Raw genomic sequence first — 16,784 nt, 5'->3', positions numbered from 1 at the left:
CGACTATCCAAATTCTAGGCTGGAAGTAAAATGGAGAAGGTCATAGCATATAACCCACCATCATTTTATGGATATTGTAAAGTGCTCGCTAATACACAAATAGTTACAATATGTAGAAGGGACAGGCAACATGCTGTACAAATGTATTTGTTAGGATACCGATAATTGCCATAAAAATATGACCTGGAGGGCCACAGCAACTCAGGTAAACATGAAAAGACACAAATACGTATAGTGTTTGTTAATACATGTTCCTCTAAAAGTGTTCCATTTACAGATACATGAGGTCAACCTGCCCTCCATTATTTAGAGATCACTTCTATTCAGCTAGTACACTGGTAAGTCGGGCAAAGAGGATATCTGAATAATTTGGGGGCTGTAATACCAAACAGTCAATAGGCACAGGTTTACCAGGTGAGTATGCCAGGCACAGAAGTGCTGATGTACTGTAATTTACATACCCTAAAGAGAAGGATGATAGTAAACAGTCTGAAGAAAGCAAATATGGGAAATCATGTTTACAAGCTGGTTATATACAGTAGATGAAAGTGTATCTTGAAATAAACTATTAGGGAAAGTCCCATATGTTTTAGAAAAAAAACTATATATTTTAAATACAGATAGGGAAGGTGTTGCACTTGGCTTTTCTACTTAGAGCACTTTCTTGCCTTATCAGATTAAAGCCAATGGACTTGAAGTAAGGCATGCAAATATGCAATATATTGCACAGTGTATCAAGTCTGCTAAGATCTTGCATGCTTTGAAAGCAATTATATGTTTGTAAAATAAACTCTGTTTCCATTGTCTTAGACCAGTGATCCCCAACCAGTAGCTCGTGAGCAACATGTTGCTCTCCAACCCCTTGGATGTTGCTCCCAGTGGCCTCAAAGCAGGAGATTATTTTTGAATTTGAGGCTTGGAGGCAAGTTTTGGTTGTATAAAAACCAGGTGCACTGCCAAACAAAGCCTAAATGTAGGTTTACAATCCACATGGGGCTACAAATGGCCGATCACAGCACTTATTTGGCACCCCAGGAATAGTTTTCATGATAGTGTTGCTCCTCAACTCCTTTAACTTCTCAATGTTGCTCACGGGTACAAAAGGTTGGGGATCCCTGTCTTAGACCAATTTTTCCTCTGGCATTCCACAAAATCAAGTCTACACCAATTAGTGACTGGTTTCAATGTACAAACCTTGTTTCTGAGAGATCGTGCTGCTTAATGATATCCATCCACTCTCTCAAGCTCGGAGAGTTGTAAGAGGCTAAATATGCTATAAGGTCAGAGCGAAAATTTGTAGAAGATTCACCTGCAGAAACCGAAGCTCCCTCAGGAAGTCGAGGATACAGAGGACTTAGCCAAATTCTTAAACAAAACAAAACAGCATTTTTAAAATAACTGTGCCACGTTTTAGTGTTTTTAAATGAGATACTGATATCAGAAAATAAACTTTTTTTATGTCTATCATAACATTATCCTTGAATGCTATGTATAATGTTGCCAAAAAAGTATTTGCCTAATGCATTTACACTACCTTTCTTACCCCCATGTTCCTCTATGAGGTGGGCTGCCATATTTGTGCAGCAGTAGTCCGTTAGCATTAGAAACTCTGACAGGTTGAGAAACAGTCAGGTTTAGGAACTTCAAGTAACACTTACAAAAGCAGGACAACCAGCAAAAAATTATCAAAATGACCTATAGGTAACTTTTAATGTATATTAATATTTTGAAAATAAAATTTTGTGTCATTATCACTTTAATTTAAAGTGTATAGTTTTTAACCATAAATAACTTATTTAGTAAAATTTAATTATTGGGCAGTCCTAACTAACTGCAATAACCATCATTCTAAGGCATACTAAATAAAGTGGAAACTCTTCTTATGTCACTTTACTTATATTACTTTTTCCTGGACTTTAATAATCATTGCTTTTTATTTGAGTTTTGTCCCAGCTGTCTGACCAGTCAGCAAAACGGACCAGAAGGTGGTGCAGTTGTTTTATATTAGCAATGTAAAAATTGCTAATATCTTGAAATCTAGAAGAAACAAATTATGTAAATTGCAAAAGTGCCTAGAAGAGCACTCTGAGCAATTTTACATTAATTTGTTTTGAGGGTTTCCTTTAAATATCAGAAACCATTCAGTGTGACAAATATGCAATAATAGGGAAAATCATCACTGTATATTAGGCAGTAAAAGATCATGTATCACGCAAAACTGCTGTATCATTCAACTATTTGCTACATATACACGAGTATCCCCACTTGCCAACTTTAGCAGTTGGACACAGTTTAAAAAAAAAATAGTACATACCCTTGTGTTTTCTGGTACCAGTCTTCACGAATAAGATTACTGGTGTGAATCACAACTCGTAGACCCTCTGTGTACAACAGCAACATCATTTTCCTTTACAAAAAAACAGCATTACAATGCAATTAAAAATAATGTTTTAAATAGCAAAGTTATGAGTCCCCTATATGTAGTTGGCTTTGGTTTACAGGAAGCCGCATCTTTTCCTTAAAGGGGATCTAAGCCAAAAGATGTATTGATTGTAAACTTACTTAAGAGCACTTTTAAAATTTAAGTTACTTTTCTATTTTAGTGTTTTTTTTGAGATATTTGATTTGTAGACTGCTAATAACAGGATTTTAGCTTGTCTGATTGTCAGGTCTCCAAGTATATAGACAATACCTAGAAAGTGTACAGACAGAGTTGCTGACACTCTGGGCCTTCAAAAATAGGTGTTGAACCAAACCTGGTATTAGCAGCCTAAATCTGACTAAAACTGCAATGATCTCTAAAAACACTAAGAATAGAAAATAAATTGGTGCTCAGGGGGCCACTCTGAGTAACCGGCTCATCTTTTTGTGATATGTCCATACAAACCCAATATAAACTCAATAAATTTTCAGCTATTTACATTAAAGTGTGAATTGTACCTGCAGTTACGCATTTATCTTGCCACTTGTAGGTAAACTCAAAAGCAGATTTAATTAAAGTAAAAATATTTGGTTGTATTTTGCAGATTTGCCTATTTCAACCTTATTAAAAAAAATAAAAACATATTACAACATTCACTATAACTGACTACATCCACTGATTTATTTCCTGTTTGCACTTTGTTTAAATTTCACCATCTCAGATGTAGCAAAAACTATTATATACGAAAATAACATACAAATTAAAAAATTTAAAAAATTTAATTAAAAATGTTTTCGTCCAGTGGAGATCGGTCATTTGGTTGATCGGACAGGTTAAAAGATTTCTGTCTGCCTCCAATAAAATTCATTCAAATTAATGGACTATAAAAATGACACAGCTGAACAAAAACACAGACAATAATTAATGTAGATCTTCATGTTAAATGTTATGCTGTTAATATTTTGTTCTATGTATAATTTTGGTTCTACCCAATTTCTCAAATTATGCTATTTTGTCCTGGTTGCAGCCTACTCCCTTCCAGATAGGGTATGGTTTCAGGTAAGGGACTTTTAAGAAATTTAAATGACAGTTAATTACTGTGATAACAGAAGTTACGATTATTCAGTTAAAACCTATTAAAGTGGTCATAAATGATCCAGAGAAATATCCATTGCAGTATCAAAGAGCAAGCAGGATGATCAATTTGGATGTCTGCACAGCTTAGTTTGTTTTGAAAATTGTTAGGAGGTTTATTCATGGAAGCCTGCTCCCATTAGAGAACCAACACTGCCAGCTTTCTTTCTAGTTATTATTGAACCTATAATCTCACTGTCGTTGTTTGTAGCTCCTTTTAGTGGTGTTCAGGTCGAGAAATTCTCAACCCGCACCGACCCTAACCCGCAACCTCCCAACCACATCCGGCCCGCTGTTCCCCCTCTATTTTATAGACCTGCGCCCCCCTGCAACGATGTCACAAAATGGGCAGGCGCGAGAAGCCGGCAGTGCTAAACCCGCGGGTCCTGGGCCAGCCCAGACATCACTAGCTCCTTGCCTAAATTGTTCCCTCCATGTCTTATGACACCTTCAGCATAGACTTACTATTAAATTCTAGCCTGATGTGTCCCCTTCTTTTCACCAGTTAGGGTGGTGGCAGATGGGGAGATTAGTCGCCCAGCAACAACTCTTCTTTACTTCAGACGACAACTCTCCCCAAATGCCTTCGCGCCAGCAAGAATATGAATCACCGGCGGCATGGCATAGGAATAGCTTCGGAGGAAACTTCAAGTGAATTCAGAAAACCGAATGGATTCATATGCCATTCTGACGGCGATTCATATTCTTGCCGGGTGGAAGCCATTTGGGGAGATTAGTCGCCCGCAGTAGAGAAGATTTGTCGCCGGGCCACTAATCTCCCCGTCTGCCACCACTCTTAGGGCAGAGACACAAGAGCAGATTCGGGGAGATTAGTCGCCCAGCTACAAATCTGCTCTTCTTCAGGGCGACTAATCTCCCCGAACTGCCTTTCCCTTGGCTAGAATGAAAAATCGGCAGCGGGATGGCACTCGCAGCAGTTCGTTTTCCGAAGTCGCCCGAAGTTGTCTCACAAGGAAACTTCGGGCGACTTCGGAAAACAAAGCGCTCCGAGTTCCATCCTGTCGACGATTTATATTCTAGCTGGCGGGAAGGCAGTTCGCGGAGATTAGTCGTCCGAAGAAGAGGAGATTTGTCACCGGGCGACTAATCTCCCAGAATCTGCCCATGTCTCTATGCCCTTAGGGCAATGGCACACAAGGAGATTAATAAACTTTGCTTCTACGGGTGACTAATCTCCTGAAGTCTCCAGTAAAAGCTTTCCTATAGACAATAACGTGAAAAGCTGGTGGTAAAACCCATGTGTCGCTTCAGTCTCCCAAAAACACATGAAGTTGCTACAAGAGGAAACTTTTGGGAGACAGAAGCGACAGATGGGTTTTAACACAAGTGATTCACATTTATTGCCTATGGGCAAGCTTTTACAGGAGATTAGTCGCCTGCAGAAGCAGAGATTTATCGTTAGCGATTAATCTTCTGGTGTGCCATTAGCCTTATCTAAAGAAGTGCACATGAGTCTGTGAAAGAACTAAACAAGTTAGCCAGCTTGTAAACAGAACAGTAATATGTATATATATATATATATGTGGCCCTGTCAGTGAACTCATGCACTCTCTGTAGCAGGTGAGTCACTTAGCAAGACATCTCTAAGCATGGATACACCAGGCTGGAATGTGATAATATCTGTGATCAAAGTAAATAAAAACCAGAGAGAGAGTGTTCCACTAAACAGAATTTGAGGTCTAGAGAACAAAAAAACTTCTTATTGTGCAAAGTGACATCTAGTAATAGGATAGGAAGACTGCGCTAAGCCTCTGCTATTCCTGAACGGCTGACAAGAAAGAGAAGGGAATTGCAAACATAAGCAGAATCTTAAGAAAAGTATAGATATATATTACATATACTGTATCTATAATATATATAACAAATTAATTTTAAACTGGTATAGGATTAAATATGAAATTTCAGTAATAGACCAGCTGGGATGCCAAAACAATGCAGTATAGGGGTGCAGTACTAAACAAGCAATGGTTAAGTGAGGTCTTAGTTCTTCCTTAAACACCCCCCCCCCCCCCGAAACATGCCTGGGCAGTTTGATGAACTCGGCAATAGTATTGTTCACTTTAACATACAAAGGCAGGAGACAAAAAAAGTTGAATTGTTCTTGGCAAGACAGAACTACAGAACAAAGGAATATAATTATCTAATATAGATGGAGAGTTACTCATACTGTATACACTCTGCATGCTAACAAATGGACTTCATCCATAAATGAAATATTTTTTTCAAGTCATAATACAATTCAGCTGATCCAACTGCACACAACTGCTAAGGCCAAAAGAAGTTTCACTATGCTTCAAACATCACAGCCTTGGGTAATAAGAATAACATTGCAACTCTATGTTGCTGCACAGTAATTGTTATAGTTGTAATATTAACTCCTAAATAAGTGTAAAGACAGAGTTTTTAAAGTGTCCCCTGGAAAATGATGATTACAACTAGTGATGGGCGAATTTATTCGGCAGGCAAGAATTTGCGGCAAATAGGCACGTTTCCCCGTCTGCGAATAAATTAGCAAAATTGACACGACAATTCACCAGTGAAAATTCGCCAATGTCAAAGGTTTTTTGAAGCCAGAGTTGGAAATTGTCAAGTGTGTCAATTTTGATGCCCACAAATTGACGCCGGTGTCAAAATTCATGCTTCGCTAATTTTGCGCCCGTTTCACTAATTTCAAGAATTTCATGATTCATTCAGCACATTCTGCATCACAGTACAGCGTTAATCAAAATGTAGCATCTTGCAAAATACTGTACTTAGCAGAACATAAATGTTCCCAGGACTGAATTATGTGGAACAAGAAATGCCAGAAATGACTGTGATAATTCAAAAACCAGAAACAGAATTACTTTATCAGAGTATACGCACAGATTGTAACAAGATGTTCCTCTTTTTTGTGTGGTTGCCAGGAAACAAGCTCTTGAAACTCAAACGAGGTAAAAGGGAAAACACATAGATCCATTCAGAAGCATACAGACTAGAGACCTGCTTGCATCACATGGGACTGCTAGCACTAATTTATACAAACACACACAGTGATGGGGTTAGAATTATTTAAAAGGGGGCAGCCGTTAATGCTACTCAAACAAGGGGTGTATCCTGTATAACTGCTAGTATAATTGTTGTTAACTTGCTAGTGTGCCACAGGTTGTGTTGCTGTTCTATTCCAACTTCCAGCACCTTGCCATGGATACAGAAATGAATGGGAGCTTCTATCAGCAGCGAAATTATGACTGAACTTTTTGGTTAAAGTTAAAATAAAAAACACAAAAAAAATAAAAGCAGTTTATGACACATTTATTTCATGTAAGCGTGCAGTCCTTAATTCACAGTAAAGCACTGCATGCTTTATATAAATAAAATAAATTATTTATATATAAATAAATGATGATGATGACACGGCTCTTGTTATTGATTTTCTGTAGTGCCTAGCCTGCTCTATTGTTTGGACAGATACACATAATAAATTCTTCAATGATTTCCAGATTTAGGCTGATGTGGAACTGGGCAGGTTTTACTGCATATTAACGGCTTTTACTTAAAGTGTGACCAGGAGAAAGGGCAAGTAAATTTTCTGCAATGTCACGCCATCCATCACAATATAGAGCATTTTAATCTCTCTGTTAATTGTAACTATGTGATCACAAGCTCTGAATTCACAAAGCAACGACAATGGCATCATATTTATCTTAAGGTAAATGTCTGCTTATCCTTTCCAAAGCAAAAGGACTGTTGTGCTTTCTGGTAATTTATTTTGGATTGTACAGTGGCAACTACATCAAGTACAGTGTCATCCAGCTCAAGTACAAAGAAAGGTGGTTTAAATTTTTCCCTTGTATTTTTTCACAGTTAAAAAAAACTTACGTGTGGTGGGTTCCATAGGCGATATCCAACTTGGCCTGGAGGAAGCAAAAGTATTATTAATCTGGAATACCAAGCTATGCAGCATCAGAGTCTGCCCTCTAGGGGAAATAAAATAAATCACAGCAACCCAATAGATGATACTTCATGTCCAATTCAATTCAACATTTAACATTTCTCTCTGATTAATCTGTAAGGAAGCAGAAGTGTATACTTTAGCTTTTTGCTTTAGATTTTTTAAAATGTGAGAGTTTAGCACAGAAAAAATCATCTGCTTTCTATTCATTCCTGTAAAAGTATATTTATTAATATGGTTCTAAACATCCCATAGGATTGAATAAAACGTGGGTGAGTTTTTCTGTGGTGAACTCTAATCTCTAAAAAGTGATCTTTTGTATAACTATATTTTACACATACTTTAATAACAGGTCTGTGGTATATAGCCTTTTTTATTCAATGAAGAAAAGTAAAAAAGAAAGACTGCAAATGAAAGCAGCAACAATGGGAAGTACCTATTGCTCCCTTTCCATATACCTATTTCTGCGTGCCCAACTGCTCCTAAGGACAGAAGGACAGTATACATGAAATTCCGCAAGAGGAACAAAGTACAATATTATTAGCTACCTGAGGAGCTGTAAGTTTCATACAACATATTATACCATGTATGTTTTTATTGTCTTGTGGCTTTTTTCTATTTACATTTTTGTCATTTACATTTTTCATCTTTGTTAACTTTGAGGAGGAAGCCCAAATAAAGTTTGTGACAAAGTTTTAATACATGTCAATGGCCAAATGACAGCGATCTAACAGACTAGCATAAGGCCAACATATTTCCATGGGGCACATCATGACTCCATACATATCCTATTGTGCTTTTCTGGTTGGAGCCAAACGGCATACAATATATTAGATATAAAAAATTCTTGTAAGTCATAAAATGCTAATGTTTAGCAGAGTGGGTAGACATAAGATTCTAGCATAGGTTAAAGCCAGTATATATATCTATTTTCCAAGTTTGATCATGTGCTTTGAGAGGGTTGAATCATTGGAGCTATATTGTGTCAATTCCCTCTGCATAATAAACATAATGAATGGAATTAAATTGTGGACTCTTTTTTATATATTTTTGATATCTTTGATATATTTCTGATACGTAGTTATTGTATATATCTGACACTGTACACACCTGAGACGGTCACTTTAAAAGGGTGAATGGGTGAGGTTCTTGGTTCTGTATGAAGGTATTTAATCCCATAAGGCTTTGCACTTTGTACACTTGAGAAAGGGCTTGGCCGGAAACATGTAGTGAACCACACTGCTTAGAAAATAACACTTGGGGGCACATTTACTATTGGTCGAATATCGAGGGTTAATTAACCCTCAATATTCGGCTGTTGAAGTAAAATCCTTCGACTTTGAATATCGAAGTCGAAGGATTTACCGCAATTCGTTTGTTCGAGCGATCGTAGGAAAATACTTTGAAACGAATGATTCAAAGGATTTTAATCCATCGATCGAACGATTTTCCTTCGATCCCAAATTGCCTAGAAAGCCTAACATTGGTGCTCAGTATGTTTTAGGTGGCGAAGTAGGTGGTCGAAATTTTTTTTAAAGAGACAGTACTTCGACTATCGAATGGTCGAATATTCAATCGATTTTTTGTTCGAATCGAAGTCGTAGTCGAAGGTTTAAGTAGCCAATTCGATGGTAGAAGTAGCCAAAAAAAAACTTCGAAATTTTAACTTTTTTTTATTCTAATCATTCACTCGAGCTTAGTAAATGTGCCCCTTGCAGTTTGTTAATACTGCTTTTCAGCCATTTCATTCTTCTATCTTGGAATTGTGTCTATATAAATTAAAATTAAATTAAAATGAAATACAAGATGAAGTCTGCCACTTGTGTAGAAGCTTTGGGACAAGAACATACCAAATCAACTATAAAACTTGAGCATATATCAAAAACAACCCCTTGCACAAATATTTGCTGTTTTGTTTGACTGTACATAATCCTGGTTATTAAAGTTGTGATTTCAGTAAAAGAAAATAAAAAAAAATACAAAACTTCTTTCAAAAATACCTGACACAGTCGGATGTGTTCGTAAGGATGAGCATCTTCATGTAGTTTGGTTTTTGATTCTCTCTTCTCGCCATGAACAATAAGCAGTGGCTTGTTTCTTTTCGCAAATAAAGAGCAATGATTTGTATTAGTAATTTACATCAACAAGGTCACAGCAAATGGCATCTGTATTATCAGCCAATAATTGTTAATGAGTAATATGCAGCCATGATAAAAAAATAAAAGTCCAGAGTTGGTAAGAAAACGACTCATCAAAATAATGACATATACTGTCAGACTAATATCAAGTCTTGTAACAACATAAGCAAAATGAAAGATAATGCATTAGACTGTCCACAATAATTGGGTGTTTTGCATAGCTACAACAGATGTCTAATAAAACAGCCAGAATCCAACTTCCTGCTTTTCAGCTCTATAACTCTGAGTTAGTCAGCGACTTGAAGGGGGGCCACATGGTACATTTCTGTTCAGTGAGTTTGCAATTGATACTCAGCATTCAGCTCAGATTCAAAAGCAACAGATATGACCCATGTAGCCCCCCCTCAAGTCTCTGATTGGTTACTGCCTGGTAACCAGGGTAACCAGTCAGTGTAAACCAAGAGAGCTGAAAAGCAGGAAGTAATGTTCTGGCTATTATGTTACACTTCCAGTCACTCCAGCCTTTATACATTACATTTTTGGCTAACTATATTAGAAACATTTTTTATTTTGCACAGCCTATTTACCCAGTTTTTATTTATACACTGAACAATTCCTTTAAGGCATTGGGCATATCTGCATGCAACCAATCAGATCCAATTTCAACTCCCTTATAAAATCTTTTAGACTAGTAATTTCTTTTAAATTGAGGCATGTGACTCATAAGGCTGTCCAAGCAACTTTTTTGCCACCACCTTGCCCAAGGGGGTAGCAGAGTCTGCAACTACCACAAATATGGCAAATTGTATAATGAGCATACTGCACCAAAAATCTGAAAAAAACATGCAAATTTGTTTTTTGTTATGCTGCAACAATCAGATCTTTCAAGTAACATATAAAATAAGTGTAATTTGAACATACGTTCAACCTGAAACAGATTACAATCCACCAAAAACATGCTGTACACAGAGCCTATAACATTATAAGAAATCACATTTTCACACAATCAAAAAAACTGCAGTAGATTAGAAATATTTAAAATAATGGATAGACCACAAAGATGAGGATTATATGGCCATATAAACATTTTAGGCTTATTGAAGATACAGTACAAACAGGGAAAGAGAAACCAAATAAACTCACCTAAATTCTTCAGGATATTGTTTCACCAACCACTCAATATCAAAACAATAGTTGAACTATTTCGAACAGAGAACAAAGAGACAAAGTCATGCACCTTAGTTAACTGTTCTGATAACATTTAACTAATATTAAAGTTAGCCAAAAGAAAGCTAAATTGTAGGTTTATAACACTGGCTTAATAAGAACAAGTTTTACCTTTATGTAAAAATTGCCACAAAGCTCCCTAAAATGCAACTCAATCACACACTCTGAGTTATCACTGTCATCTAATTCTCTGTATATCAGCACCTGAAATGCAATGCTTCCTTGTCAGTAGAGAATGCATGCCCCTTGTACTTTTCAGAAAAGGGCTCATCCTGACAAGCGGTGTTTCCCTTTGATGCCAGCTGTTAGAATGGTACTCACTGGGCATTCATACAAGTTTTACTGCACGTTTCTGTTCATTCCAAATGGATAGATACACAGATGATAATGCCAGAGATGGTTGAAATATGGCTATATGGTGAAGGACATTATTATAAGCAGTTTTTAAATAAAGGTTTAAATTTCCTTTTTGAGTTGACCAAAGCCACATGCAAAAAATATCAATGAATGGTGGTTTTCTAATTACAAGAGGCAATTTTTACACAGATCATTTAGCCTAGAAGAAACCCTGGGGACACAGAGCAAATTCATTAGCCAAGGATTATCTAAAAACTGCATGCACATTATTGTGCCACAACATATCAATCTAAAAAATTACTAGTTTAAAGGGTTGCCCCAGTGTTTGGCCAAATGAAGTCAGTGAAGTTATCTTGTTAGGGTCTACCACTTCATATGATACACTGCTGAGAGAAGTGAGAGAACCCAAACTGTGCTATATTCAAATGCACACTTGTTTGTAAAAAAACATTGTTTTAAAAATGTTAGAAGTAACCAAATGGGTAGTCAAAGCATTTAGTTTGTAGCTGCTATGATCTTCTGTTAAAATGTTTACAGTGTACCCTTTGGTCACATCTCCAAACTACACGAAGATCAGTATAATTTGGGAATCACTGTCTGCATCATTCCTGATTATTCTCTAATAGACTAATTACAATTATTTTTAAACAATTTTGATTGGTTTAAACAAAATTGTGTAGTTACAAATAAAAGTTAAATTATGCATGTCTTATTTATGATTTAATCCTGGTTCTGGCAGAAAAAAAACAATAAAGAAGAGGACAGAAGTTAGCAGAAGGAAACTCTCCAAAATCAACCCTATGTAGAACAGGAAAATTAGGACAACCGATGGGAGAAGAAAAGTTATTTCTAGTGAGTTATCCATGTGAAAAAATAAACCTTTCATATGATGAAAAAGCATTTTACAGATAGTAAAAAAGCCACTCACCTGTGCTGAGGATACAAGTGTCCCGAAAAGGGGAGATAAAATATCTGTAGGAACCAAAAATCATTGTTACAAAGGCAATAACAGAATTTAAAGATACTGGATTAACAAAATATATTAATGCAATTTCTAAAGATACACAGTTTTAGCTAGTGCTCTTTTCTAATCTGATTCAAGCAGGGTCAAGCACCCGATTTATTAAAATACGCAATGACCTGTTTTAACCATACAATAAACAATGCACTAATATTGTAATACAATCAAACACCATTTTACTTTTTCATAATACTGGAAAAAATGTGAAAGTGAAAAAGTAAACATTTTTTTTTTTACTCAAAGATTTTTACTTTTAAAAACAAAATCAAGAAAAATGCTGTTGCATTCACATCTGACCATTGATACATCTTCTTCTGTTAAGTAATATAACATTCACAAATGTTATGAAAAAGTAAACATTTAAAAAAGAATAGCATATGCTAGTTACAATGATGAACAAAAGATTTCAAAAGCCAACAACATGGACACAATTTTAATTTTACTATTAGACAACTATTATTAGACAACAGTGTTGGACTAAGATGCCATGGACCCACCTAACAACTTTACTTTAACTCCTCACCTCACTCAATCCCTTTATTGTCAAAGTCTCTTTTCTTTACATACTATAATATATCCTTCCATCCATTTCTCGTCTTTGTTCCCATACAGATAGAGGAAACGACCATGAAAGGAATAGGAGGGCCCACTGACAAGTTTTCCTGGCATCCTGGTGGGTCCAGTCTGGCATGGCCTTTACATCAAATACACTGATGTCTACCATTAAAGGGGTTGTTCATCTGCCAACACTTTTTTCAGCTCAGTTCAGTTGCTTTCAGAGAGCTCACCAGAAATAAAGACTTTTCCCAATTACTTTCTATTTTTTATATGACCGTTTTTCTAATACTAAAGTTTAAAGTTTAATTTTTCTAACTTGATACATTTAGTTGATACATTTCTTATATTTAGCTGTGCAGAACAGAATCCCTGAATTTCATTATAGGCAGCTGTTAGAATTGATACAATAGCTACTAATACTCCAGAGATGCTGCTAAGAAATGTTTTAACTAAATGTTGCAAAACTGTAACAGTTAAGAGTCTGCGCATGAATTAATGAGCTGACAGAATCAAACACCAGAGACACGAACAGAAAACTTTAAACTTAGATTTTGAAAAAAATTTAAATAAATTGAAAAAAAGTCTTTATTTCTGGGGAACAATCTGAAAACAATTGAACTAAAAAAAAGTGTTTGGAGGGTGAACAAACCCTTTAAATAAACTTATGGACAGTGGACAGTGTCGGACTGGGACACCAGGGGCCCACCCAAAAAACAGACCAGGGGCCCACTTTCAGTACTAATATTCTTCATCGCCTCACTCAACCTCTATTCTCCTAGTCTGTTTTCTTTATACTATAATCAATTATTCCATCTATTTAGCCTCTTTGTTCTCATAGAAATAGGGAATGGCCATGAAATAGGCCAAAAGTTTAGCAGCACGAGGGCCCACTGACACCTAGGCCCACCGGGAGTTTTCCTGGTATCCCGGTGGGCCAGTCTGACACTGCTTATGGATGACCACACAGTTATATACCAAATCTCACTATCAACACAACCAGTCAGAAACTGCCAGTGAAATGTGGTAAACAAGTATATAGGAAGTTTATTTAAATGAATGCCATGACATAACTTCCTTTATTTAAATAATGTTTTTTCATTTTCTAGCTTTCCTATCTCTGCTTCTCCTACTGTGCACTTTAAGGCTCAAATTGAATCTATGGATCTGAGATCGCAACAGGTGGTACTTTTTTTGTGAGTACTTACCTTTTATGTGAAGTGCCCCTGAGTTATATTTAGGTTTTATTCCAGTGACTTTAGTAAGGTAGAATCGGAAAGGCTCACCAGCCTGGAGCAGATCCCATATGTCCTGAGAATCACTTGGTGTCTTGTATTTTACTTGTGTTACCTCTGTGTGTCCTTGTATGTTTTGGGCTCTCACTGGTGCATCTATTGTGTCGGTTTTAATTTTCTTCTTTTGTTCAGACTGGGTAGGTTTTGACTCCTCATCACTACTCGATAAGCACCATCCTGAAACTTCACTTTCAGTTTTGATTTTCTTAGCAGGAATTGATTCCTGTTTAGACATCTCTTCAAATTTAACTGGGTTCACCTTTCTTTTGTGAGATGCTTTTCTGGCATCAGAGCAAGTGTAATGAGGGACAGAATCAAGACTCTGTCTACTACTTGATGGAGTAGATGGTATTGTGCTATCCTCTGCTTCATCCTCACTGCTAGATAAGGTCCATTTGCCATAATTACTCTGTTGGGAAGCTGAGGTTCTACCAGACACAAAGGAGAAAGGAAAGGTTTGTTAGACATTGAATTGCAAAGTATATTCCTGTTATGCCCCTTGGTTTTTATACTACCTATGTAAATACTGTAGTCTAACCAGATGTAATTACCTAAGGGCGATTTCATTTAATTTATTTCTAAAGGTATATTTGATGTCAGGAACTCTATAGAGAGGCCAATGATACGTGATGATAATGGGAGAATTTATAGAGAGGGCATAAAAGTGACAGCTGCAGTTTTGGTGAAGACAGATGCAGAGGGTGATATATTCAGAAAGAAAGGTAAAGAGAAGGCTGGAATATTCCCACAGTGGCCTATGTCAATTAACAAAGTGGCAAGCAATGTAAATGACGACATCCAAGCACTGGATTGTGGGTAAAAAACATTGACTTTACACACAGCACTTGTGCTTGCAAATGAGCCCTTATGTATGCCAATGCTACGAGGCAATGATAAGTGTTGTAAACAAATGCTGGAGTAATTTTAAGCCTAACTAGAGTAAAATCATTGAATTAAGCATGTTACATTTGTGTTCACAATTTCCAGGGTTTATGCATTCACCTAAAGAAACAGTAACACTTTTTGCTCAGTAAGAGACCTTAGTAAAACCGAAAATACTCCAAGCAGGTGACTGTTTTTTAGGTTTAGGGTTTTGTACTTTTTAATTCCATACAGGAAAATGCAAACAAAATAAATATTGTTTGTTGAAATCAAGGACAGAGCAGTCCAACGTCAGTAGGAGATTCCAATGTATTTGGTAACAAATTACCTTTGTCCAATACCATTCACTGTTGCAGCACCCTGTGCATGCCTGGATTTGTGGAAAGACCATCAAAGCCCGGGCCTAGGGTGGAAGGATTTTAGGGGGTGGCATGCTGTCCAACCACACCCACATTGGGATATGCAGCAGATATGATAGATTTTTAAATTTGATAGATTTTTAAATTTCCCATGTGCCAATCCTCATTGCTCTGGTCCAGATTATGAAAATTTGCACAAATAAAGGGGAGGGGACAGGGGCAATGAATGGCAGTTGGCCTAGGGAGCCCCTTATGTAAATCCAGCCCTGACCCTGTGTCTCAATCACTCACGGCTCATTCATCAACTTTGGGCAAATCTGAACCTGGGTAGCAACCCACATCAACCAATTTTTGCTTTGAAATGTTCTACCTGCAGCTGGCTGGGTTAGTGCAGAGACGTCCACCCCACCTGTTATGCTCTCGGCAGTGTCGGACTGGGATGCCAGGGGCCCACCAGAAAACTTTAGGCTGTGAGCCCAACATAAAACCTTAGACCATGGGGCCACTTTCCAAACTGTTATTCCTCCCCTCCCCACTCAACCTCTTTATTATCCTAGACTTTTATATTTATATACCTCCATTATTAGGTATTTTTTCCCATAAAGAAATAGGAAAAGACCATAAAATATGCTAAATGTTTAGAAGCAAGAGTGCCCTCTGACACCTGGGCCCACATGGTATCCTGGTGGGCCAGTACGACACTGGCTCTCAGTCACACCGAAATATACATAAGGTGCTATCCAATTTGTCATTGAATGCACACAGTGCTCCAAAACCTTTTCTTTTTTTAACACAAACTGTGCAGCAGCCAGAACCCCGTCATGCGATGCCATAATTATGTAATGTATAGTCGGTCTGCTGAACACTTCTGCACACTGCTTCTCAAAAACACGCAATACATCAGAGCCTCTTATTGCCTCGCATACCTTATTAAACCTCAAGCTACTTGTAGCAACCACGACACCTTAACCCGAACATAGACATATACTAAACCTTTCCCTCTGCCTGTGGCTGTGGCTGTGGCTGCCCATATAATACTGACTGGCATCTCAGCTACTCGGCACACACTGAGAAACCATTGCTTCAGATGCAACATACACACACTACAGAAACTTATCACCTGTCCATTCCGCGGCTCACTTGCACATGTGTAAAGGGAACGTGACGTCATTGACCCGCGCTGCTTCTGTTCGTCTTTCTAATTGGACGAGTGAAAATATGCGTCGTGATAAAAGCGCCTAAAGAGTTATAGCAACAAACATCTTTCACTTACTCGTCTCCGGCTGGGGAGCGCGATTAATTGGATTTTTCCAAATGTGAGAGTCAGGCCGCAGCACATAAAGCAGCAATGAGCTTTCGCCTTTCTGTTATAACAAACTACAATTATGAGCACAGCATACGGTGTAGCGATAGACTGGACATAAATGTTGTCTGGTTTA

At 37.3% G+C, this 16,784-nt stretch overlaps 1 protein-coding gene across 5 annotated transcripts in view; it reads right to left on the bottom strand.

The window, feature by feature from the left end:
- Positions 1-16,576, bottom strand: part of tdp1.L (tyrosyl-DNA phosphodiesterase 1 L homeolog) — a 52,623-nt gene extending 36,047 nt beyond the window's left edge. For 2 of the 5 annotated variants that reach the window (XM_018229013.2, XM_018229016.2), the window contains exons 1-8: positions 16,466-16,576; positions 14,018-14,532; positions 12,162-12,205; positions 10,793-10,848; positions 9,512-9,608; positions 7,439-7,473; positions 2,315-2,407; positions 1,195-1,365 (exon numbers count right to left, since the gene is read on the bottom strand). In XM_018229013.2, coding sequence (XP_018084502.1) covers positions 1,195-1,365; positions 2,315-2,407; positions 7,439-7,473; positions 9,512-9,608; positions 10,793-10,848; positions 12,162-12,205; positions 14,018-14,532; positions 16,466-16,473 — 1,019 coding nt within the window. In that variant the 5' untranslated portion in view covers positions 16,474-16,576. 5 annotated transcript variants of the gene reach the window in all.
- Between the last annotated feature and the right edge of the window lie 208 nt (positions 16,577-16,784).

The sequence above is a fragment of the Xenopus laevis genome, chromosome 8L (assembly GCF_017654675.1).
Source record: "Xenopus laevis strain J_2021 chromosome 8L, Xenopus_laevis_v10.1, whole genome shotgun sequence".
NCBI lineage: Eukaryota > Metazoa > Chordata > Amphibia > Anura > Pipidae > Xenopus > Xenopus laevis.
The sequence above is the reverse complement of the archived record's forward strand: the minus strand, read 5'-3'. Positions and strand labels throughout refer to the sequence as shown.